At 42.9% G+C, this 24,274-nt stretch overlaps 2 protein-coding genes across 3 annotated transcripts in view; one reads left to right on the top strand and one right to left on the bottom strand.

Annotated features, from left to right (window-relative positions):
* The window catches only part of LOC133107798 (glutamate receptor ionotropic, kainate 1), a 59,511-nt gene extending 58,889 nt beyond the window's left edge, over positions 1–622 (top strand). For both annotated transcript variants that reach the window (XM_061216990.1, XM_061216992.1), the window contains one exon: positions 180–622. In XM_061216990.1, the coding sequence (XP_061072974.1) occupies positions 180–335 (156 nt within the window). In that variant the 3' untranslated portion in view covers positions 336–622. The remainder of the gene's footprint in view (positions 1–179) is intronic.
* Positions 623–12,062: 11,440 nt separating this feature from the next.
* On the bottom strand, positions 12,063–24,274 carry LOC133108675 (transcription regulator protein BACH1-like). The gene is made up of 5 exons (XM_061218313.1): positions 24,115–24,274; positions 22,667–22,919; positions 19,018–20,280; positions 16,884–17,090; positions 12,063–16,253 (listed from the first exon to the last, which is right to left on the bottom strand). The coding sequence occupies exons 2-5, from the start codon at positions 22,901–22,903 to the stop codon at positions 15,561–15,563; spliced, it is 2,400 nt and encodes a 799-aa protein (XP_061074297.1). The 5' UTR covers positions 22,904–22,919; positions 24,115–24,274; the 3' UTR covers positions 12,063–15,560.

Here is a 24,274-nt window from a genome sequence, read left to right as displayed (position 1 = left end):
TTCAGTCGCGTTGACAATTACTCATTTTAATTAAGCGTGCGTGGATGCCCAACCATATCATCTCTGTCATCATCCTTCATGCCCTGTCTCCAGGGTAGGCCGAGAGTCAGCGTTTCTGGTGAGCCTGTGGCGATGGTAAACCCTGATGTGAATTAAAGCTGCTGTGTTCTTCTCGACAGTGTGTTTCCTTTAGTGCTCTAATGGAGGAGCTCAGCCTCTCCCTCTCGTGTCACAGAGTGACACGGAAAAAGCCCAGAGTTAAGGGAAGAGGGGGAACGTCGGGTAATCTGTTGTACCATCCCAAGCGTATTCTGAGGAAAGAAACTATGGCCTGAGCTATGGACTTCTCACTGTCTGGATGCAAGGAGCAGGACTACAGACTTGATTCTTGTCGTCCCCACATAATTTTGTGAGTTTGTATAAAAATTAAAAAAACAACAACTTGTTTTCTTTTATATATGCTGACTGTCAACATGCAGGTTTTGGGATGTTGCATTTTTGAAAATCGTTTTAATTTTCCGACAGTGTAAACTACAATGAATCTTTTTCTTTCTTTTTTTTACGGATGAATGAGAATTAAATAAAATCAGGAAATTGGATGCCTTGTGTGTTGGTGACTGTGCTCCATCTTGTGTAAATGTATATTTGTGTTGTATCCAACTTTTATGAATAAACATGTTTACATTTTTCACAATTTATTCTCTTTTCGTTAAGTATGCAGTCAATCTCATATTTCCCACAATGCAGTGAGTGAGTGAATTTGCCTGGACGTATACATTTTGTGTAAATCTGCACGTAACTGTCGATAGACTGCGCTATTCATCAAGGGCTTAGGTTTCATGCGTTGAATTATGTAAAGTATGATAGAAAGTTACAGATTTAAAAGGAAACCACAATGGATAATGTATTGTCTACCCTGTAATTTAAACTACAGTAACACAGTAACATTTGGCACTGTAAACAGTGAAGTCTTTAAGAAAAGTATTTTCTTGACATCTGACCCACTGCATGTCTTTCCTGGGTCACGCTTCATAAACACTGTATATATCAGGGCCAGTACTGTTCTTCATTTGAATTATGTGCACCTGTGGGCTTTATGCATATTAACTCAACTGCTTAAATGACCTTCACATGTACAGTACCGTAGCTTTCAGCGTCTTTATGAAACAGCCCACCTAAAATATTTCCCTAGTTTATCTTTAAATGAAATAAATGGATTACTAGTGAAAAAGAATGAATGACAGAAAATGAAAAGGATTCAATTTTTTCACTTTGTTGAGGTGGAGTTCAGGTTAAAGCAGTAAGGTTCTTAACCTTGTTCTCATGCCATTTTTAAATGCATTGTCATGGAGGAAAGGAACTTTGTTAAGAGAGTACAAGAGTCGATCATTTAAGCTTTTAAAATGGGGGAGGGGGAATCGTCTTTACAAATAGTATGAGAAACAATGGAGTAACTCCGGCAGTTGAATTTTCAGGGTCTGCCAGCACTGAATAGATTAATCAGTCACATTTCAGAAGCCCAGAGCAGAGCCACCTATCTGAACAGCGCTCAGGACTCCCAGGGGAGTCTCACTCCAGAGCCGGGAGGGGTGTATTCCTTCAGAGACGATGCCCGTTCCAGACGCTGTGTATTCCTTTAGATCCGGGCGCTGTGAGGAGCTGCGCAGGCTCACACATCAGCGTGTGTGGCTCCTCTCCCAGGAGGCCGAGCGTCAGAGGGGCTCAGTCAGGCTGGGAGGCCTGCTCTGCGTACATCACTCCCTAACGACTCCGCCGACGGACTGGCTGTCTGAGATTAGCCCGCAGCGCTGCCTCCCAGCGAGGATATGAACGAGCGGCTCGCTAGGCTACGTGCCGGTTTCCCTGGATACCAGCTGTCAGTCAACGGACGACCGCTATTTCACTGATGAGACGTGTCTATAGCCAGGGGCTCGGCTATCCAAGTTTGAGGGGAAACAGGGTCAAATAGAAATTAGAAAAAAGTTGAGATGAGTTCTACCCTTCCTGTTTGTACAGAATTGCCATCAGAAGAACTATAAATAAGATTTTAATTACAAAGCTTAGCTGTGGTTATGAAGGTTTGTTATTTCGCAGATTTCATCCACGTACAAAATTGATCAAATATCTAATGCAGACAAAAATTATGCACTGCAAATGTTATTACCCAGAAGCAAACTTAAACAAAAATCCTGCTCCTCTAATTTCCTCTTCAAAAAGGAGTCCTAAAAATAAATCTGCCGTTTGGTTCTTATCCATCAGCTTAGAAATAATCTACACTCCACCGGCAAAGCATTAACACTTCAGAAATGTTTTTGGTTTATCTAAATTTGCAGGCGTTTGTGATTATATACATGTGCATGGGGGGGTGTTCAAAGTGATTAATATGAACAGGGTAAACAGAGCCTGACCTGACCGGGGTGCTAAGAAAGTATTTCAGGTTGATCGTTAGGTCGACAAAGTTCTCCCTGTTCCCATTAAAAGACAAGATTCCAGTCAATGAAACCAATGTACAAACCAATGGGGAAAAACGCATCAACTGCAGCAGGAGTCACCAACCCTGATCCTGGAGATCTGTCATCCAGATGGTTTTTACTTCAACCCTAACAAAGCCACACCTCATTCAACAGCTAGAGCAGGGCTGCCCAACCCTGTTCCTGGAGATCTACCATCCTGAAGGTTTTCACTCCAACCCTAACAAAGCACATCTCACTGACCTACAGTATAATGTGGAGTTTGCAGTTTGTAGTGTTAAACTGTAATCCCATCACAGCTATGAGAGAACAGATACATAGACGTACACAGACGGGAGAGAATTGTACTCTCCTTGCCACCCCACTTCATTTTCCCAGGAAGCATCTGAATGCTTCAGATTTATACTGTGTAGAGCACATTACTCATCCATAACCTTCCCCTTCTAGCTCAGAGCACATTAAATCTAGCATTAGCTGCAATTTGGGAATGAAGAGGCCAGGATAAATTATATCAATGACAACAGTTACTGAATAAGAAAGTGAAAGGGCAGGTAATGGGCAAAATAAAGAGACATGCAGATTAGGTTACTTGGTGGTGGGGTGGGGCAATTAGCAGGGCGTTGCTGCAAAAGAGCGTGCATGCTCAGTCGAATTACCCTGTATAAATAAATGTTAATACGGTAATAAATGGAAAAGGAAACACTTCAGTAAACTAGGGCTATAATATATACTGGAAGCAGGTGCTTCCAATCCACACAGGTGTGGTTACTGAGTTAATTAAGCAATGAACATCCCAGCGCCCTCACAGCTGTGTATAAAATGCTGGGCAGGCCTGTTGTCTGTAAGTTTGGCTGCTATGTCTAGGTGAAATAGATCTCAGTGACTGTGAAGGAGAGTTGGTTGTTGGGTGATGTTTGGAATGAGACTCAATGTTTAAGATGCCTAATGTAACCACTGCTGAAGATAGAAGTCAAAAGAAAATGGGGGTAAGTATGAATGAAGGTGCATTCTCATCCACCATGATGTCTGTGCACCGGTTAGAAACACATGGACAGTCCTTTGACTACAAATGTCAACCCAGGGTGTGTGCAGGCAGGTTCATCTGTTGAGCCTTCCAAAGTGGGATACAACGGTTGAGGTTTCCTTTAGTTTGGCTGTTACGTGCAGATGGCCTGTAGCACTCTGGGAATATTAACGGGAGGATACAGCAGACAAAAGTCCATTAAGCCTTTAAAGTGTGAGAACAAAAATATGTGATTAGAATCGTCTTGCCTAAACACTCTAGTGCTGGTGATAGTGAATGCAATAGTTCTAGAACACTGACATAGAATGTTATGGGGGGAAAAAACATTCCAAACGCTCTTAAAATGGAAAAGTGTAGAAATGACAGCAAGATTAGTAATTATGTTTGGTATTTAGCTTAAGTATTACTCCAAATGCCTTGTGTATAATGTGCACATGCATGGAATGTAAAATGTATTCCCGGTCAGGCACTACCTGACCTGGTCACAGCTGAATGCATTTTGTTTAGTGGCAGTAAAACAAAGCATATACCTGTGGACAGTAGTCCTGAATGCAGATTTTGTGGAAGCTGGACTCTGCCATAAGCAGTCGGTAGTAAACTAATTAAACAAGGCCAGGGGAATGTAACCTGTATCTTGCTGATATAAATCACAGGTGTCCACGCCCAGAGTGGGCTCGGATGCGATCCTGATTTCGATCTGCTCCGTCAGTTGGGCTGATGTCAGCAACATTCACAGACAAAATGAATGGAAGAGGGCCATCATGAGGCAGGCTTGCCCAAGACTGTGGCAGCCCAGACCGAATGGGATTAATGCACAGAAGATAGGGCTAATGCACAACATCCTCAAGACGTCACTCTCTCCACATATCCAATTCTACATTATTTATTTCCTGGGGCGTTGTTCCTGAGGTCATCGATAATCAGACGCAGAATGACTACATTACATTACATTACATTATTGGCATTTAGCAGATGCTCTTACCCAGAGCGATGTACAGTTGATTAGACTAAGCAGGAGACAATCCTCCCCTGGAGCAATGTACAGTACAGTATATAAAAAAGAAAAAAAGTAAAATTCAAACGGTGTTACACTTCAACCCTACTAGGACTTAATCTGCATCGGTGAAACTGGCCCAATATCTCTATCAAACAAGTGCTTTATGAATTATACCACAGCTGCAGCTGACCACTGCTTCTTTTCAGTCCACCAGCTAAGCTTCATTAGCTTACCACCATTGGATCAAAGCGCTGCCCTACATCAGAACTGGAGTAGAGGCCGCACATTCTCAATCGACCAGAGGGGGTACTGTTTCACAATGTGACGATGACCAGAGTCCTCCCTCCCTTGCCTACAGCTGGCAGTGAGAGTTCACATTCCGTTCCACAAATAAGCATAACTACTGTAAAATAATTTATCTTATGAAACTTTGCTAATTAATTGGGGGTTCCAGTGAAAAGTTGCAATAACTTTGGGATGGAGAACTACAAGGAATGTAATTTCACCTAGTGTGGTCTCTAATAAATCACCTCCAGATAAATGTTTCACTTGGTTGGTGTTCATTTGAAAGCTCATTAAAAAGCAAAAAAAAAAGCTAAAGATTTTTAAGTGGGAAAAATAAATTCAATAATTAAAAAAGCCGCCCAATCTTAAGATAGACGTATCTACTTGAAAGCAATGCTTCCAGGGGGCACAGATCATAGTATATAACAGAACTGCAAAAAAATGTGAACATTCATCAAACTGTTGGGTAATAATTGGGCTGGGTTTTCGCTTTAATTGGGAAATGAAACATTGCTCAGCTTCTGAGACATCTGTCAGATCAGAGAAAGGAACAGAAAGGGCTTTAAAGTTCCAGTGTGTCTGCTAAGATTAAGAACATGCATTTATGGATGCATCAAAGGTAATTGAGTGTGTTTATTCATCATTTTTCCTCAGTGAGACAGTTCTTAATAAGTTTAAATTATTCAAAGGTTTTTCAGGTTGAGTTCCATCAGCACTTCTTTAGCAGCATTTAGAACTCTGTCCTAACCCATCATTGTCCAAAATATATTTAATCAAAATGATTGCATGACAATTAATGACTGTGCAACAACAACAATATAAATATTAATTATCAAATGAAAGCAGCTGCTGTAAAAGTATCCGATCATGTTAAACCTTTTAATGAGTAAATTCTTTGGAATATTGGTGTTCTAGAACTTTGCAGTGATTGTTACATTATCAGCATTAGAATGTTTGGTCAAAAACATTCCAATTGCGTATTTCTGACCTCACTCCTTAAAATGTTAACGGGATCCAGTGTTGCATTCTGTGCTTTTTCTGCACTGCAATCAGCTGCAGAGTGGGGTAAAATCAGCTGGGACAAGCTGGAAGATGACGGCACTGCGTAGCCATGTTGCGTGTGGACTGGAGTGACGTAAGAGTGACCAACGCTCGTTTTGATTGGCCACTTCCCCAAGGTGACCCAGAGCTCATTGGTGTGTATAATCACTCCACTGTAAATACCAGCAATCATAGGATGATCAGTCTTTACCTGTCCAAGTGTACAGCAGGACAGGCAGGGTGGGTCTTTGGGTTATACACAAGAAAATAAATACAAAACTGAGATAGAAATTAACAAATTAAATTTTTCTAATAAAGACAACAATAAAATATTTAAAAAGTAAATATGTTCGTAAATGAATAAATAAACTGTCTCACACAATGCAGAGCATCTGGTGTTCACAGCCCTCGTTATTCCTGTGCTGTAGAACTAGGCCAGACAGTCTAATCAGCCAAACGTGGAGCTGGAGGGGCACATTGTGACACATTGCTTAGGCTCAACACCTGGGCAGCTAACACATTCCTCCCTCAGGAAAAATCTACACGCAGTAAAAAACAATCCCTGAATTTACCCCTGGATTAGTATGGCATTAGTACATGTGGATGTCTATCGCAGTAGTACTAAAGACATGAGATCCTGATGGAATCGGGCTCTGGAACTACTGATGTGCAATTGATATCTGGTTTTACCTGCTTGTGGGTGCTGGGGGGGTAGGGGCAGATGCTTCAGCAGCCACTGTGCATTGTCTGTTTGTGGCAGTAAAGATGAACTCACAGGGCTCATTCCAATCTGTCATTTTTCTCCTCTTTTCTCCTTGCTCCTTACCAATCAATCGAGGTCCGCCATCTTTAAAGACATTCCAACCCCTTAAATGTTCCTTCTAGGGGCTAGAAGTTGGAAGAAGTTTACTACAAAATTTTCCTTTGAGCATGGAAACATGAGTGCATCCTTATTTTTTTGGAAAGCGTGACATATAAATGATCAACCTGTGGATGGACTTCTCCCCATCTGCCACATCTGTAACTGACATCAGGCTGATGTTTGAAGGATCAAGGACATTTGTCTAATTCATGTTCTCGATTTCACGGGGGGACGCAGATAAGGGTTAAAGAGGGGGCTTTGCGTTAATCTGCCACTGTAAAATGTTTTTTACTTCTCTTTCTCTTTTTCTCGCCTCTCCCGAAGGGTAGAGTGAGGAGCAGGAAAAGGAGGAAGGAAAAGAGAAGAGAGGTAAAAAATTAGCGATGGGAAAGAGTCCAGAGCCACCATCTAAAATGTCAGCAGAAAGGTGCATGCCCAGGAAGGATAGCCTCACATTAAACGATGCAGAAATTGCCTCAAATGCCAAAGTGTGGATTGTTCGCACCTTGCCTCTCTGTGCAGAAGGAAAGCAAGCAGCAACTGCCAAAATGACTCTAATACGAAAGCATATGACGCCATGTCTGGGGCAGACAGCCGCAGACAGTCACAGAGATTTGCTGGGAGATATCGTATCCTATCTCGAAAATGAGTTTCATCGGTTCATGGTTAGTCTGAAACTGAGCGACCATCCCCCCAACACACCCACCCACCCACACACTCCAACCCGTATCCTGTCTCCAGGAATAGCTAAAGCACTGGCGAGACCCTCACAGATGTTTCCACCCATAATCCCAGTGTCTTGCTCATTACCTGTGTCCTGACCTTGATCTCTCTCCGCCAGGAATACGATGAAGCAGGACGGGGTTAGGAAGACACGAGCAGATTTCAGCCGTTCAGCTCAGAGAGAAAGAGAGAGCGAGGGAGAGACAGAAGGGATAAACACAAAAATAATAATCATATTTGTCATTATTAGTCAGCCAAATTAAACCTGAACCAATAATGTGTCTTTATTATGACCAATAAAAGGCCATAATTGTTGCTGCTAACCCTGTATCTGAATGCACACCATACGCTATTTACTATATGCTCGACATCTTTTATTTTTTATGCACACAAAGACAGAGATGGTATGAGAGAGATGGAGGCAGGCGGGATTGAATATTTTCAGGATAAGTTTTAGGATAAGGTTGTCAGGCAGCATCTGTTATTACCACATCCGTAATGAACTTCCTGCTTCGATGACAGCTGCGGCCTGATCAACCTGGGAGAGATGCCTCTGAGTTTCCCCGTTCCCTCACGAGAGAGCCCTCAGATGAGAGAGAGAGAGAGAGAGTGCGGGCGCGGGGGGACGCAGAGAAGGGTTAAAGAGGGGGCTTTGCGTTAATCTGCCACTGTAATGACAGTCTAAGGTTTTTGGCATTCTGATGAGTTCTGGGATTGGGTTTAAACTGCTTTCATTTTGTTTGCTGGCTCTTTAATCTCCTAACCCTGCGTTTCTTAATCAAAACTCAGAGCGGGTTTAATCCCTCGCCAACAAGGCCAGGGATTACACACTGCTGACCTCCGCAAGACCGTAGAGCTGGGTCCCCTTCGACTCTGTGTGTGTGTGTGTGTGTGTGTGTGTATGTGTGTTTTAAAAAAAAAATTTTTTTACAAGGGACGATAATCACAACCTACTCTTCCTTTTGTAGCTGCAGTCTACGCCTATTGTCTCAATATCAAACAATGTATCAGGGTAGCAACTGCCTCCAAGAAACCTTGTTATATCAAGGCAGGGTAGGCTACAGGCGGCTGTCAGTGTGTAATTCTCCAGGGGCCAGCGGGATGGTATTTGATTATGGTGGCATTCTCCTTTCTCCACATAATGGCGGATGGCAGCTTTCTCCAATGATAATAATCAGCAGTTTCACAGCAAGATGAGTCGCACAGTAAAAATAAATCTATGGAAAATAATTTCAGCAATTTTGGTTGCATTGTCAAGACCTGTCTTTTGTCTGTTTGCAAGTCCAAGGAGGATAGAACTGGACTGATTGTGATTTAATTTCTCCAGGGATGACCTGCATATTTCTGAAAGATGAGCGCATCTGGGAATTGGGGCTGAGAAGGGCCAAGGACCCACAGCTGAATCTGCCGCTTCCACTGGAGTGACCCTTTTTATGGGGGGAAATGGCCTTTAAAGTTTGGACATTGATTCCATCTATGTCTCTCACAAGTCACTCTAGGCCAGGGGCGCACAGCAAGGGCTGATCCGCTTCATGATTTTGTGCCAACTTTGTCTCTTAATTATTTAATTGGCTAAATAATGTCTTGATCAGACATTTGAATATGCACCAGCTACAGCTGCAGACTGCAAGTGTATCCTAAAGATTGCACATTGCTCAAGTACAAGAGTGAACCAACATCATTTATAGAGCAGTCATAAAAATAAATTGAGGTAACTGGTTGGAACAAAAACCAGCTTGCAGACTGGCCCTCCAGGATCGGAGTTGTGCACCCCTGCTCCAGGCAGATCAGGTGTGTGTGCGAGCCGATGTAATCGGTGTCAGTGACCATTTGTGAGATCAATGATGATGTTTTTCTCAATGGCCAATCAGGCCACAAACAGCAGCAGAAAGGAAACACTGCCCTACTGTGGCCATCCAAATGAGGCAGACAAACGCCTTTAAACCAGGGGTGCACAGCAAGCGGCCCAACCATTTCAGGATTTTGTGGCAGCTTCTGCTCTTAATTATTTAATTAACTCAATCATGCCGCATCTCGGCTATTTGTATAAGCACCAGCGACTGTCACAGACTGCAGGTGTTTCCTAAAGATTTCACTGTGATCCAGTACAGGAGTGAACCAGTGTAATCTATACACCTGTCAGAAAAGTCAATTGAAATTAATTGGTCAGAACAAAAACCAGCACGCAGATGGCTGTAGACTGGGAAAAGCGATACAACTAAACCAGCCTTGATTCAATGAAAATGTGTCTTTGATGGTGATGTATAAGTAAATCAATAGTTTTTTAGTTTTTTTTCCCAACCAAAACACAATTAGTCCAGTTCAGAAATGAAACTGTGCTTCAGGGTGATTTCAGATTTCCCCTCCGGTTGGCATTCAAAAATCGATGAGAGTAGTGTAAAGCTGCCACTCCTGATCCTCACACACACACACAAGCATGCGCACACATACACGCACACATACACGCGCACACACACTCGCATACACACACACAGGCACGCACGCACACACACACTCACATACTCACATACACACTCACACACTCTCCCTCTCTCACACACACACACACACACACACACACACACACACACACACACTCACACTCACACAGACACACAGAAAGCGTCCAGAAGGATGCTCAATGAAACAGCCAAAAACCTAACTTAAAAAAGGCAGCCGCGACAGACTGAGACTCCAGATTGAAAGTTAAATTAGGCACGGCAGCCTTTTGGTGCTGTAAGAGGAGAATGAGGCAGACAAACAGGCATCTCGTGGCCTATCGGAGCCTGATGGACCACACAGACAGCTCACCCGACTGTGGCCATTAATAACCCTGATCCCAGGGAGCACAAGATGGCTGCTCATCCCGACGACATGCCCGCAGCGTTTACTCTGATTTTTTATTAATTACTGTGATGACGGGTGCATCTGCTGAGCCAGGTGGTTTACCCAGCAGAGAACAACGCACCACGCAAACGTGTTCCCAACTCCACCTTCACTGGGTTTGGACCCTTTTCCTAGTTAATTTAGTCACTTCATAACCATACCAACACGTATCTATTCCAAAAAAGTACTTGTGTATTTTAACGCTGGAGTTCATCGTGCACCAGTGTGTGTGCATGGCGTGTTTGTCTGTTAGTTTTCTGTTCCCCTCCAATCAGTATCCTTTTCACACAACGGCCCACATCCTCATTTGACAGCCCCCTCTTCATTTATCAAATTGACTCCCCAACCTTAAAGCAAAACCTAAAATTCCCCTGAAACATCCGTTTCACCCGTGTATACATCATATCACGGAAGCTAGTGCTGCTCTAACTTAAGTTTCAGCCTGTCTATGAAAGGCGTTTTCATTCATTCTTCATGAGTGTCCACACCCTATCCATGTTAACCCTGGAAGTATGTTTATTTACAGTAATTAGACAAAGCCCTTCTTACCTGCATGTCCTGTTAAAATGTTTTTGCATTTCCAAAAATTGAGTAGGCCTACATCCTTGCACAGAATCTATAGCCTTGTGAACTCACAAATGGCCTTGAGAGATGCCTCGTTTTCATTTACTAAATAGACTGTCATTTATCATTTAGCATAAAAAGATTTGAAATGTTTCCCCAACAAAGTTTTAATTTAAAAATATTTAACATTGCTCTGTGGATAAAACAACCAAGTGTATGTCCAACACTTTGTAGGGTTGTCAGTCCCTGAAAAGCATCATTTTTACTTCCAGCCATGACAGACATTGTTCATGGGCTAAGCTGAATTCAGTTAGGAGTAAGGGAGCTTGTATCTCGCCACACTGTGGGGCAGTGTTTCTACTCTGCGGCTTTACTACTTCATTTAGTGTCTGCAAATGAAGTTGTGCTTGAAAGTAAACGCGTTAGAATCTCCCTGGGTAGTACTTGCATACTACATTCGTAGTGCTTACATATTTCACACAGCAACCAGAGCCTGCCAGCTTTATTTTCTCTCTAATGGGGCCTATTACAGCAGAGGCAGCAGCAGGCCTCAGTAAATTGTTCAGTGTTAACCAAACTTGTTACTTGTAACTTGTTACTGAACAGTTTGAATGTGAAGGGGATAAAATGTACAATATCAGAGCTGATTTTACATGGACTATTTTACGGGGGGCTGTATGATTGATAGATACGGTACTCACTGCCACTTTAGTACTTTACCAAACTATGCAGGGTGAGTCATATTATGGCCCCCTCTCAGAGGTACACTGTACATAAAACTGAAAACTGAACCAAGCAAATGTTCAAAAAACATACTGTATAAACCTGACCACACGTCTACATATTTCTCTTAAACCAAAACTGGTTCTGTTAAATCACTGTTTTTGCTACTATACAACATACTTTCCATAACTGATTATTATGCCTAAAAAAAAGCCTGATAAGTAATTTATGATAAGTAATGATAAGTAGCCTATTATAGCAATTCTGTCTCCTACACTGCCCAAGGCTGCAGATAGTGTCATAATGGGGGCAGCACTTGTGCTCTACTGCCCTCGCCTGGCCAAACTGGGGAAAACATCCATCTCTTCTGTTCTTCTTTGCAGTGCAAGCACATATCCTCAAATGAACTTGCATATAAACTTGCTTAAATACACCTTCCTCCCCCAGGCAATAGCCAACGTCAATACCATCCAATTCAACAAACACTTCATATTTAAAAACATGTTTAATCATTTTGACTAAAAAACTAAGAATACTGCTGTTTTTCCCTGCTAAGGCACAAGATGCCTTTTACACATACAGAAAATGAAAGGAACTTGCTAAGGGAACAAACCAAAGCAGATACAGTGAAGTGAGAATTTCATTCTGATAAAAGTGCAACAGTTATGGGGAAAACGGAAGAAGCAAACAGGCCTGAGCTTCAGAAGAATGACTCTGCTTTTTCCTATCCTTAAAAACCCTGTGCAATCACAATTCTCCTATGTGATTCATTAAAAAAAATTTTTTTTTTAAACAATCCTATGATATTAAGTCTATTTTATTTAGATTGTAAATGAGTTTAATCCTGTGAGCAGAAAGTCCTTCTCCTGTCCATCACAGGAAGACATTGTGTAATTAACATCGTTTCTATATTTTAAGCAATCAGTGGTGTGACTGCCATTCATACCTGAACTTGAAGTAAAAATCCTTTGAGAATACTGTAGTTTATATGTAAAAAAAAGTTTTTGAGTTTAAACATACATACAGTATTCATATGCTGGCTTAATTAGAAAAACAAATGATTGCACAAGTCTTTAAATATACTCCCTTGAGAGAAGAGAGAGGCTGAATCACATTCAGGATGGTACCAAACACTTGCTCACATATTCAATGGCAATTCAACAATACTTTGACAACGAAAGTTTGCATAAACACACTTTTGAGAGAATGTGTGAGAAGTCCACAATGGGGCATAAGCAATAACCCTATATACTGTAGTTGCAGGTACATTTTTCTAAAGTGCCATAATTCAGCGAGCCAAAAAGCAAACTGCAGCAGATGTGTGGAGTGTGTAGGGTAAACATATGCATGTTAAGAATATCTACAGTACTGTGCAAAATTCTCAGCCACATGTAAAAACAAATCTGTAAAAAGATGCTTTCAACAACAATGAAATTTAAAGTTTCTAAATAGAAAAAAAGTTATTCAATATTTGTTGTGACCACCATTCGCCTTTAAAACTGCATCAATTCTCTTAGGTACACTGTCCTGCAGTTTTATAAGAAAATCGCCAGGTATCGTAGGTTGTTCCAAACACATTGGAGACAGTCACAGTTTGTCTGCAGACTTTGTCTCACTCACAAAAATATATAAACATAAAAGATTTTTCGAAAATGAATATTTGGAAATCTCAAATTTGCTCTTTTCTACTGATACACTAATCCAGAAAATAAACATCAAATACCAAATTTATCTAAAATATCTATGGTGCCTAAGACAATTGAACAGTACTGTATGATAATATGTATGATAAGAGTATGAAGGGAATATCAGTGACTGCAGGAAGCTTGTTAACGACACCCGCAGGTTTGAGTCTGTCCTATGCCATTGCTGCTCCACCCGTGAGCACGGTACTTAACCTGCATGACTGTCTGCTGACATACATATCCAGCATCACCACAATGCATTCAAAACATACAGCATGAAGAGTTGAAAAAATAAAATAAAATCATTTGGCGCCTAAATTGTAAAATTGTACCTACGTATGGACTTGGCAGAGATAAACACCATATGCACTGAAAGACATACATGAATGAAGATTTTTAAGACTTGAAATGAGCAATAAAATATCCAGCTTAAAAAATGCCCCTTGAAAACCAGGGCTCAGACACCAAGCTGCAGTCTCTGAAGTGCCATGCGTACGCACTTATCAGACATCTGAAAAACCACTTACAGAAAGTGATGTTAGTACATTGCTTACACAAGCCTTTTACCTGTTTTCATAACTTCATAATTCTAGATATATTGTATGACCATGTATGTTCACATCACACAGTTTGCGTTCATGCATATACTTTATATACATTCTCTGTTCGTAACTCTGTTTTGAACGTTTACAAGGTGCTTCTGACAGACTGAACAAAGCAGAAGCACACCCAGGTCTGGCACCAAATTTAAGGAAAAGACTGGTAAGTTGAACTTAAGACATCAGGGCTTGTATTGCAATATGTTGGTGCTTAAGTATTGCAATTATACAACAGTTTTACCAACACGTTTATAAATGAATTAAATTTTAAAAACGTTAAGAACGATACAGTAACTCTGGTTCAGACTTATGCCGCTTCAGTGACAGGAGCTCTTCTGAAGTGTTGCTAGGTTACATATCCCTGATATAACAAATCAACTGAACATAAACATAGCGCTTAGTTTTGGTTTCGCTAAGCTCGGAGTGACTTAACATGAGTGTCACTCCTTGAATATCTCTCAGTCGATCAAATTGCAAGGTCAGAACTAACTGTTGTATAATTGTGAATTAAGAACCACCAGATCAAAGATCAGAGAGAACTCAATTAGCACAAAATTCCATAAAAACGGATCTCATCACGTATGTCCTATACCCCAACCAGAACGTTGTCCTAGAAGGTTCTAGATAATAACAGGAAGTCGCAGAGCTGTCTGACAGAGTGGCTATCATAGCTGTTGTATTTTGATCTTACATACAGCAATGAGCCCAGACATAACCATTTTAAGAATGTGGAGCTGACCATCTGGGATGTGTGGATAATCTGCGGTATTACTAAAATTTTACTCAAACTAGATTTACTACTGATACTACTGTAAGAAATACTACTTGTAAGAAGCAGACCTGGGTCAAATATGTAATTGTTTAATTGTTTAATATGCTTTACTGAGGAACCTATGAAATACTTACTTGGAACCTATGAAATACACAAACACAGCCATCTACTCTTGGTTGGCTCAGCTGCACCAGGCAAGATCAATTGAGCACAGAAAAATACTTGAATCTAAAACAATGACGTATTTGACCCAGGTGTGCTTGTATGTAGTGGGAATTAAAAATGCAGGGGGGCCATGTGTGCCTTGGCGAGATATACAGAAACAAACAAATTCAACTGTTACTTACCCTGTGTTAATTATCAATAAAGTGACTGTAATCTGAACGTAAGATCGTAATGTAGAATATCTGGCCTGTTCTGTGAATGGTAATGGCTAATGGCACAGTTACCTCTGAACAGACCCTTTGTGCAGATTACAACACTTGGACTGTTATGGACGCACCGGTCTGCCGGTGAGACAGGTCTTGCTCCTGTTGAAATGTGTGTTCGATGATTTGCGCATCAGGCAGTGTAGTTAAGAGAGTGTGAGACGGTGAGTCTTTTGACATGCCAAGCGCTCAGAAACAAGAGTGTCACTGCGCAGAGGCGGTATTTTTAGCATCAGAAAGTCTGTCGGCAAAACTCGGTGTGTGCCTTTTGAATTCATGAAAACAAGATTTCAGTGCACTGAATAAAAGGGTATTCTCGGTAATACTGTATATGATTATATAATCATTTTAAGATTGCATAAGTGATTGGAATTGTAAAGTCTTGTGCACCCAAGATATAACAGTGGCTGACAGTATTTTTCCACATCAGACTCGTGATCATACTGCACAATTAGGGATGAGAGTTTGGAGTTGGGTAGATTAGTCGGGCATTCGCAGGTTTAGGTCAATTTTTTTGAAAAAAGGGGAGGTGAAGGGGCTTCCATGACGGGACAACGACCACTCATGTCTAGGCTGATGTCAGCGATGGGGGCGGGGCTGTTGAGATCCAGGGCGCGGCATTCAGGAGGGGGTGGGGCCAGGGTTGGCGGGGAGGGTCGGGGAAGCTGAGGACTGGTCCGTGGCTCTTCTGAGGAGGGAGAGGGGGTGTGGCTGGGGGAGGGGTCCTGTGACGGACAGGCGTCCATGGAAACGGTGGTGGTTGTGCAGGGGGCGGGGCTGGGGGAGGGGTCCTGTGACGGACAGGCGTCCATGGAAACGGCAATGGTTGTGTAGGGGGCGGGGTTGTGACAGGGGTCTTGTGACAGACAAGTGTCCGTGGAAGTGGTGGTGGTTGTGTTGGGGGCGGGGCTGTAGGAGGGGTCCTGTGACGGACAGGTAGAAACGGCAGTGGGGTCTTGGTCCTGCAGGGTGAGGCTGAAGCGCAGGCTCAGATCGGGGGAGGGGCTGGAGCTCATCAGGGCGTGGATGGGGCAGTCGGGGGAGGAGAACTGGGCCAGGAACTCCAGCTGCTCTGGGGAGAGGGTGGCCTCACTGCACACTTTGTGACACAGCTCCGACAGACTCCGCATTGCCTCCACCTTCCGCCGCTTCAGCTGCTCCCGCTCCTCAACCAGCTGCTCCCTCTCTCCCCTCTGTGGAGGAAATGCGCACACACACACACACACACACACACACATACACATACACATGTTCACATATACACACACACACACACACACACACACAGATACACATGTTCACACACACACACACACACACAGATACACATACACACGTTCACACACACACACACACACACACACACACACATACACACACATATATAAATACACACATACACACAGATACACATACAGACACACACGTTCATACAAACAAAGTACAAGGTCAGTTATGTTTCAAAAGAATGGCACGATGGTTGATGTAATCAATAACTTGTTTCTCATTCACTCTGGTGATATTGTTGAACTGTGTTGACAAAAGAAATGAACAAACTCGTGAAGACGTGGACATGCTGGATAAACCCAGGCTGACTAGTGTGTCTGTAAATCTGTCAATCAGCAGTAGGGGGTTAGGGTCAACTCCATTTCAAATCTGTCAATTCATGACCTGACCTGTAATTTCATTAATTCCAAAACTGCCCATAATGTCCCAGAAGGTCTTGTCAATTTACACACTGAATTTTATTTAATTTCCCTAACCGACTGAATTGAAACAAAATGGCCGCCCACTCGGGCGACAGGTGGCAGTTGGGCTCGTACCAGCTTGTGTATCTCCCCCTCCAGGCCCAGAATGCACTCCTGCTTCCTCTTGCGGCAGCGCTGGGCCGCCACGCGGTTCTTGCTGCGCCGGCGCACATCGTGCACGAAGTCCAGCTGCTCCCGTGTCAGGCTCTGCAGCCGGAGCAGGTGCTGGAAGTCATTCCGGCTCAGAGACGAGATCCGCTCCACTGGGAAGGGCAGCTGCATCTGCGCGGGAAGAGCACCTGCAGGTCAGTGTCTCTGGGGTTCACCTTACTGCCCATCACTCACTCACACTGCTAACCCTCAAGACTGAACAAGACTGAAGATATTTCATTTTTTTGTCTCAAATAGAAAATATTGGCTTGTTTTAAGTTGATGTTTGCTTGGCTACTGACATGTTCTTATACTATAGGCGAGTCTTGTAATGAGTCAAACTGTGTCACCTCATAAGCAATTTTTTTATTTTATTTAACAAAAAAGTAAAAGAAGTGAGATTTAGTCTCAATATAAGAGTAAAATACTGGAGATTTTTAGTTTTTTTTCAGTACAGCTATAACTCACCCTCACCCTGCTGTAACTTTGCATAACATTACATTTGGCAGATGCTGTTATCTAAACCGATGTACAATAATACCTAGACAAGGTCATATAACAACTACAGAACACAGATAAGGTACGATCCACATAAAGTATCAGTTATCCATAGCCATGAACATCGAGTCTAGTTCACATGCAGGGTGAGGATTTCACCCTCATTCAGCAAAAGGAGAGCTTTTGTCTTATCTCTTTTGCTCATGGGACTGCGACAAACTGTGCCAAAATGACACGGATGAGCAGGAGCAGTGCTGCATGGTGATGCTGATCTTGCAATACTTTTTTTATTGACAATCATGCAGTTCTCCCAAAGCTACCGTGTTTCTGCAATGTAAACTAACTTTTCCCCCAGTGTTCCACTGCACTGTACAATGAAAATCACACTCGGTGAAAAATAAACATGCTTTCCTGGAAAGTCAGGAATCAGACCAATCCTAGACTTTTCCATTCATGGACACTCCAGCCTGTCACTTAAAGTGTTGCCCAATTCCAGTCAGGGAACGAGGTGCCATCTACCACGTTGTAGATGATTAACAACAAGCAAATACTGACAAACCTTTCTACTGTTTGGTGACAGTTCCATACAGTTGGATCACTGGGTACTGAAACCTTGTGAAGGCCTGTATGAGATTTCAATAAGTATGCTCCTATGATGACAGAGAAAAAAACTAAGGAGTTTGCAAAATGTTTTTGGAGAAAAAATTGTAAAAGGAATATAATAAGAACATATAAAATAAAATATAATAAGAACATATAAAAATGTTTTTTTACCCTGTACCAAGTGCACATATTAAAAATTAAAGAAGTCTATTTGATCAGAAGTTTCCATTCTGATTAACCACACTAACATTTTTATTTGTAAGAAAATAGAAAAATAAACAGATGTATGGTTTAAAAATATGACAATGATAGCACTGGCCACTTCAGATCCTTTCCAAGTTGTTTGAATGTTCAATTGTTTTAAAATGAAAATTATAACATGACAATGAATGAAAAGTTGAACATGTAATTACATATGTTCATAACATTTCAAAGCAAATTTGATTGGACATTGTTGAAGTGGATGTTCAAATATAAACTATCTCATAAAGAGATTTCCACGTCAAAATGTTATTCAGTTAGACAAGCCAATGTCTCTAAAGAAGACACACAAGCCTTGGAACATATGCAATTAGCTCTAATATGGTTGTATATTTTAAGTACTTGGCAAATGGAGAGACATATGACAAGCTTTTACTGAAAAAATATTTTTCATACATTCTTTAGTAAACCGCTTATCTTTCACAACATGTGGCTCGCTTCAAACAATGGTCAAGAAGGACACCCTGACCATTTACTGACGTTCCAAAACAACCTTCATTTGAAAAACAACCTTTGGCAATAAGCCCAGAATTACATGGTTTTCAAGTGTCCCCCTTTTGACTTTTTACACTTACAAAACCGTATGAATACAGGCCAGTATGAATATAAGAATATAAAATAAACATATGCTTTGCACACTATCTTTCTTTCTTTCTTCCACACTATCATAGCCTAAATATGTAAGTTAGCCTCTCACCTCTCGTGCCCTCTCGCTGTTGTAGGACTCGCTGTCTCCCTCAGAATCGGAGTCCGAGTTTTCCCCCGAGTTGACGGAGGAGATGCAGGGGCTCTTCTCCGGCTGGGCCCCTGTCCGGAACTCCTCGGGTAGCTGTACCCCCTCCCCCAGGTCCCGCAGGAAGGGGCAGTCTCCCGTGCTGGCGTTCAGATCCAGGTGCTTCAGCCAGTGGAAGTCCGCGGCCTTCCCCAGAACCGCCTGCCCTTCGGGGTCCAGGAGCAGAGACTCGGCCTGCGAGGGGGATGGATCGGTCCAGAAGCCCTTCGCCAAGTGCTCGGCCACCTCCCTCTCCACGCTGCTCCGGTCCCCGCCTCCCTCCTGCACCAGATTGGGCAGGGCGGAATCCACAGGGTCAATGTTCACTGGGCCTTCAATTCCGCCGCACCCCAGTTCCACCTCGTCCCCCTCCACAACCGAGGCGTCCTCTACAGGACCTACCGGACAACAGTCGGGGATGTCAGAGGAGGGGGTCGGGGCAGGCTGAACGTGACTTAAATCTGCCGTCGCCAAAAAGCCAGTGCTGGTAGAGCTTTCAGGTGTGCAGGGGAGACAGTTGACCAATGGGGTGACCTCGTTCTCTGGCCAGCCGCCTGTTTCCGGCAGGTTCCTGGGGCACGGCTCTCCTGCTCCGTTGTTGTTTTCTTTGCTGGTGCAGGGCAGGCAGGGAGAAGCACACAATTCGCTGGTCTGGGCCGGAGGTGCAGCAGCCTCCGTTGGGCCACAGTCCTCCAAGCAGCATCGTTCCTTCCCACAAGCCATCTGGAATTTGCGGTACTTCGGACAAAGCCCGTAGCCTGTTCCCGCATGCTCGTCCGGGCAGCTGGGTCCGCAAGCATCTGGTGATTCCGACACAGAGACGGAATTCTGCGACTGTGTCTCGGCGCTCCTGGCACTCCCGTTTTCTTGGCCGGCTTGCGACAGCACGGGCTCTGCGTCACCATGATCCACTTCCCGTTCGTCCCCATCGGAGCCACTCTGGGACTTTGCCTGCGAGGATTTCCGTTGACAGCACTTGGTCTTGCAGCACAGCTTCCTCTGGATCCTGGGGATGGTCTTGCCATGGTCAAAAAACTTTGGGAGGAGGAAGTCGAAGCAGGCTTTGTCCAGGTTGTGGAACCCCAAAATCTCAGCACAGTTGTGGATCTCAACAATGTTTTCTCTGGTGAAGAGGAGTTTCGCGGTGTAGGCAAACTGGAGCAGTGGCTCAAACCCCTCCACTGTCACCTGCAAACAGAAAACCAGCCATTATAAATGTCAGGCTGTTACAGGGACAAGCAAACAGAGTTATCTTTTACTTATCATACTGTATGTTCAGTCATTTTGAACCAATGTAGGGTTCTCGAGGTAGCATGTTTTAGCCACTTCCAGAGCAAAGGCAAACCCTGATCAGGACAATTTCAAGGTAACCAACATTACATCTGCAGGATATTTCAATGGTAAAGTTGAATACAGCTTCACAAGATACTGATCTATGCTTTTATAACTCTCAGGAGGAGATGACTCGTGACAGTCTCTATTGTGTATCTGTATTGGCCTTTAGGTCAGTTACCGTAGAATTGCCCATCACGTGTCGTTAAAACAGTGCGAGTGTGGCAGGAAGAGAAGCCTAAAGACCTCTAGGCAAATGTTTAATACATCATTGCTAGATCTATACTGTAGCTATGAGCTAAAGCCAAAAGAGTGATTGGCTTTCCTCTCAAGCTGGGCCATTTAAGAGCTCCCTCTTCTCATTTGAAGGGAGACATGAGTCATGAAGTGGAAAACCTTTTCCTGGCAAATACTTTAGCCGATGGTGGTTTTGGAGGAGTATTGTAACTGTATTGCAATACTCCTCCAAAGTATTGCAACTGGGTCATCCTTGGATTCACGTCCAAACACTCAAAGTACTTATTTTAAAAATTCAAAACAGTTATTTAACACACATTGTTGTCTTTCTTCTCAGTGATGTTCCAAACAGTTCATTTTGATAAGCCTATTGTTTGGCCAATGTCTCTGACTGGCTCTCAGGTTTCTAACATGCCTAACAAAGAGGAACAGTCTGATTTAATAGGCCCCATGCACACTAGCTCACCCCAAGGCCTCCTCTGTCCAACCCACTTGAATTGCTATACTGAATTTCCTATCCATTTCTGTTCTATCCAATTTACTGTTACACCTCGCCGGTCAGTGGAGGATGGGCTCCCCCTCTATACCCAGGTTCGTCCGGAGATTTCTTTTTTTTTTTTTTTTTTTAGTTTTTTTTTTTTACACCATATGTGCTTGCTATTTTGGGGGTTCAGGTCTGGTGTTTGACCTTCTGTTACTCTGTAAAGTGTCTTTGTGGCAGTCCCTGATAAAAAAGAGCTATAGAACTAAAATTGAATGGACATTTTAATGAATAGGCCACCTGTGGTTGAAGCCACTGCAAAACATTTTTTTAGAAAGACCACCATTTCTTGCCTTCATTGCAGACGTTCTATGGGCAGCTAAAAGGCGAACTAAGGGGTCAGGCATAATTATAGTTGTGGCGGACGCAGCTGAAAGAGTCATAGAGGAGATACTATGGTCTAGAGGAACTGCAGAGCTACATGAGAGAGAAGAAGAACTTGAGAAAGGAGGTGCACTGAATTAAATGAGGACTTCAGCGAATATGGAAATTTATGGAAATCAGGATGACCGTTAGACTATAGGTGTTTTATATTTTTACAAGGGAATGCAAAGGAGTCTGTTGCCAAGGGGCACGGATTCAAAAGATTTGTGCCGCAATTATGTATTCAAGAAAAATGGCTTACATCGTCTGTATTGTGTGGGCCAAGGTTTGAAATGATTAGAAGCGGCCGAACTGAGAAGTCAGGATGGGGTTGAGCAATATTTGCAAGGTCTGATATGCACGGTACCAGAGGGTGGAACTCTCTGGACAATGTCCTTGGAATGTGAAGCAATAAGGCAGTGGGGAAAACGAGGGAGGGTGAATATTGTTAAGTTATATAACTCGTTAACTACTTAATATTTGAGGTCTCGAGGAAGTCACGGAGCAGGTGGGGACACCAGTTATCTGGGCAGGCTGATAACACAATGGCACCAAGCGTTAAAACTTCAGATAAATATAGACCATTCCGATCCAATTAATATGTATTTCTCATTGGAGCAACGGCATGGCCACGGTCACGTGACGTCACGTTGGCCAAGCAGGGAAAACTAGGGTCATAAAAAGGCGCCATTTTCAGGAGGCAGTTCGTTTCTGTTCAAACTTTGAAGTAAATGGTAAAGCAGTTTGAAGTCTGAGCTGACCTTCTTTTCAACCGTCTGTGCCCTCACCTTGGTTTTTATGTATTTGACATATTCCTCCATACATGCACGTTTGTTAGCATTTAGCATAAGTAGGAGACAATTATGGCACACATTTGGTGTCTGAAGGAAGGACCTTGTGTTTCTCCATAGCCTACTTTTAAACGAACTCATCTATGGTAGGACTACCCTCCAAGCAGTGGCCACGCTACTAGTCAAAACGCATTCTGTATTATGCAAAGGCATAGATAATAAATAAATAAATAAATAAAAAGTTGACATGCTCGACCCAACAAACCATCAAATTTAAACCTCTTTCCACGGATGTGCTACTGAATGTTACCTCTTCGGGGAGCGTTATGACCAGGCCTTGCCCAGCATGGCCGCTCAATCTGCTGCGAAAATGGTCGCTGCATGCCGCCAGGACAGAGCGATGGGCGCGGTAGCTCTTGTTTTCCACCACGACGGTTACATCGCACAGGATCTCCGTGCGCCTCTGCTCATCCAGGCACCGGAGGACGTGCAGGCAGTGCACCGACGACTGGAAGGTGAACACCGATGTCCGCGGAATCAAACTCATGGTTTGGGGCTATCAACTGTACAGGGCGAAACAAAAAAAAAAAAAAATTAGCTGGACACACGCTTTTGTTTTGGATAAGTTTTATAGGTTTTCCATATTTTTGGCTTCCATATTTCGTGGGCAGACTGGATTATCTTCCACAGTTTTAATACAAGCCTAAATTGAATATTTCTCATTAGTAAGAACCTGTTTCGTGTGACCATTTCAAGTATGTATCCAAATTATCCAGTTGCTTGAATTGGGGTTTACACTAATCTAAATTAGGCTATGCTAAAATCTGACAGTGGTGCGGCTAGTGGTCATATTCCCATCAAGTGGTACCTTTACCCACACTAATCTACTATATTTTGCTTGGCTTAATAGAACGCAAACACTAGACTAAGATTAGCGTAGGGATATACAATTACAGTTTACAGAAAATGTTTGCTTGCTTGTCTTCGACGTGAACAAGCAGCCCGTGTTCTGGCATGGGTACAGATTTGCGTATTAGTCAGAGGAGCTCATACGGTTAAGCAATGCCCCCGACCTGCTGACTCACGGTTATTCAGAAAGGATGTGCAAGCATTTCCCAAAGTTAGCGTTCCAGTAAATCGCCAACTTTCAAAACGGCACTGGGAAAATCTAACCAAATTCGCTAAGGTTGTGTGAAGTTGGTTGTCAGTGTAGTTGGCGTTATCTAGATACATTTAATGTCGCTTTGTCGCGAACGCTCGATGAAAACGTGTAAACATCTTTAATACCATTGTAGCTACAAGAGGGTAACATAGCCAGATAAAAAACAATTAGCGTAAAAGCACGTAACGGCAAATGTTTTAATGACATAAATGTAGTAGTGAACAGTTTCTATAACGTTAAGGCATGTAGGCATTAAAGTTTAGCTGCGCAAACATCAACGAAAAACGATTTGTGGTAAACTAAAGCTATTCGCAAGCCGCAATCAACGTGTTTATTAGGCAACAAATAAATACCATTCTAACATTCAAAGAGCATGGCGCTTAAAGTTAGTGTGGAATTGGGTTAAAGACTCTGGGAAAATGTCCCCTCCCAGTATGACAAATTAAAAGTTCCGTGCCCAGCGGAATAGTTATGCTAAGTTGGCTAAGAACGACTGCCTCGTCCTAAACCCGTAGCAAGTGGCTAGCTGGCCAGATCGGAAAGGACTAGACTACTTTTCGTGCTTCAAAGCCAGTACAAACAATGCGCCCACGAACCTGTCATTTCACGTCAAGGGCAGTCAACTCCGATTCCTGGGTGCCGACTCTCGAACAGGCAACGTAGACATGGTTATGTGCAGAGCCACAACCCTTCTAGAGAAATAAAAGGCTCGCGTTAGTGGCAAGCTTTCTTTTTCGACTGGAATCATGTGACAGA

The sequence above is a fragment of the Conger conger genome, chromosome 13 (genome assembly GCF_963514075.1).
Source record: "Conger conger chromosome 13, fConCon1.1, whole genome shotgun sequence".
In the NCBI taxonomy this organism is placed as follows: domain Eukaryota; kingdom Metazoa; phylum Chordata; class Actinopteri; order Anguilliformes; family Congridae; genus Conger; species Conger conger.
Note: the sequence above shows the minus strand (reverse complement) of the source record. Positions and strands in the feature narration are given on the sequence as shown.

Coding starts and splice junctions, on each gene's coding strand:
- LOC133108675 (XM_061218313.1), bottom strand. CDS start 22,903: ATGAGTTTGATTCCGCGGACATCGGTGTTCACCTTCCAGTCGTCGGTG. Junction 20,281..22,666: donor TCATAACGCTCCCCGAAGAG/GTAACATTCAGT, acceptor TTCTGTTTGCAG/GTGACAGTGGAGGGGTTTGA. Junction 16,254..16,883: donor AGGGGGAGATACACAAGCTG/GTACGAGCCCAA, acceptor TTTCCTCCACAG/AGGGGAGAGAGGGAGCAGCT.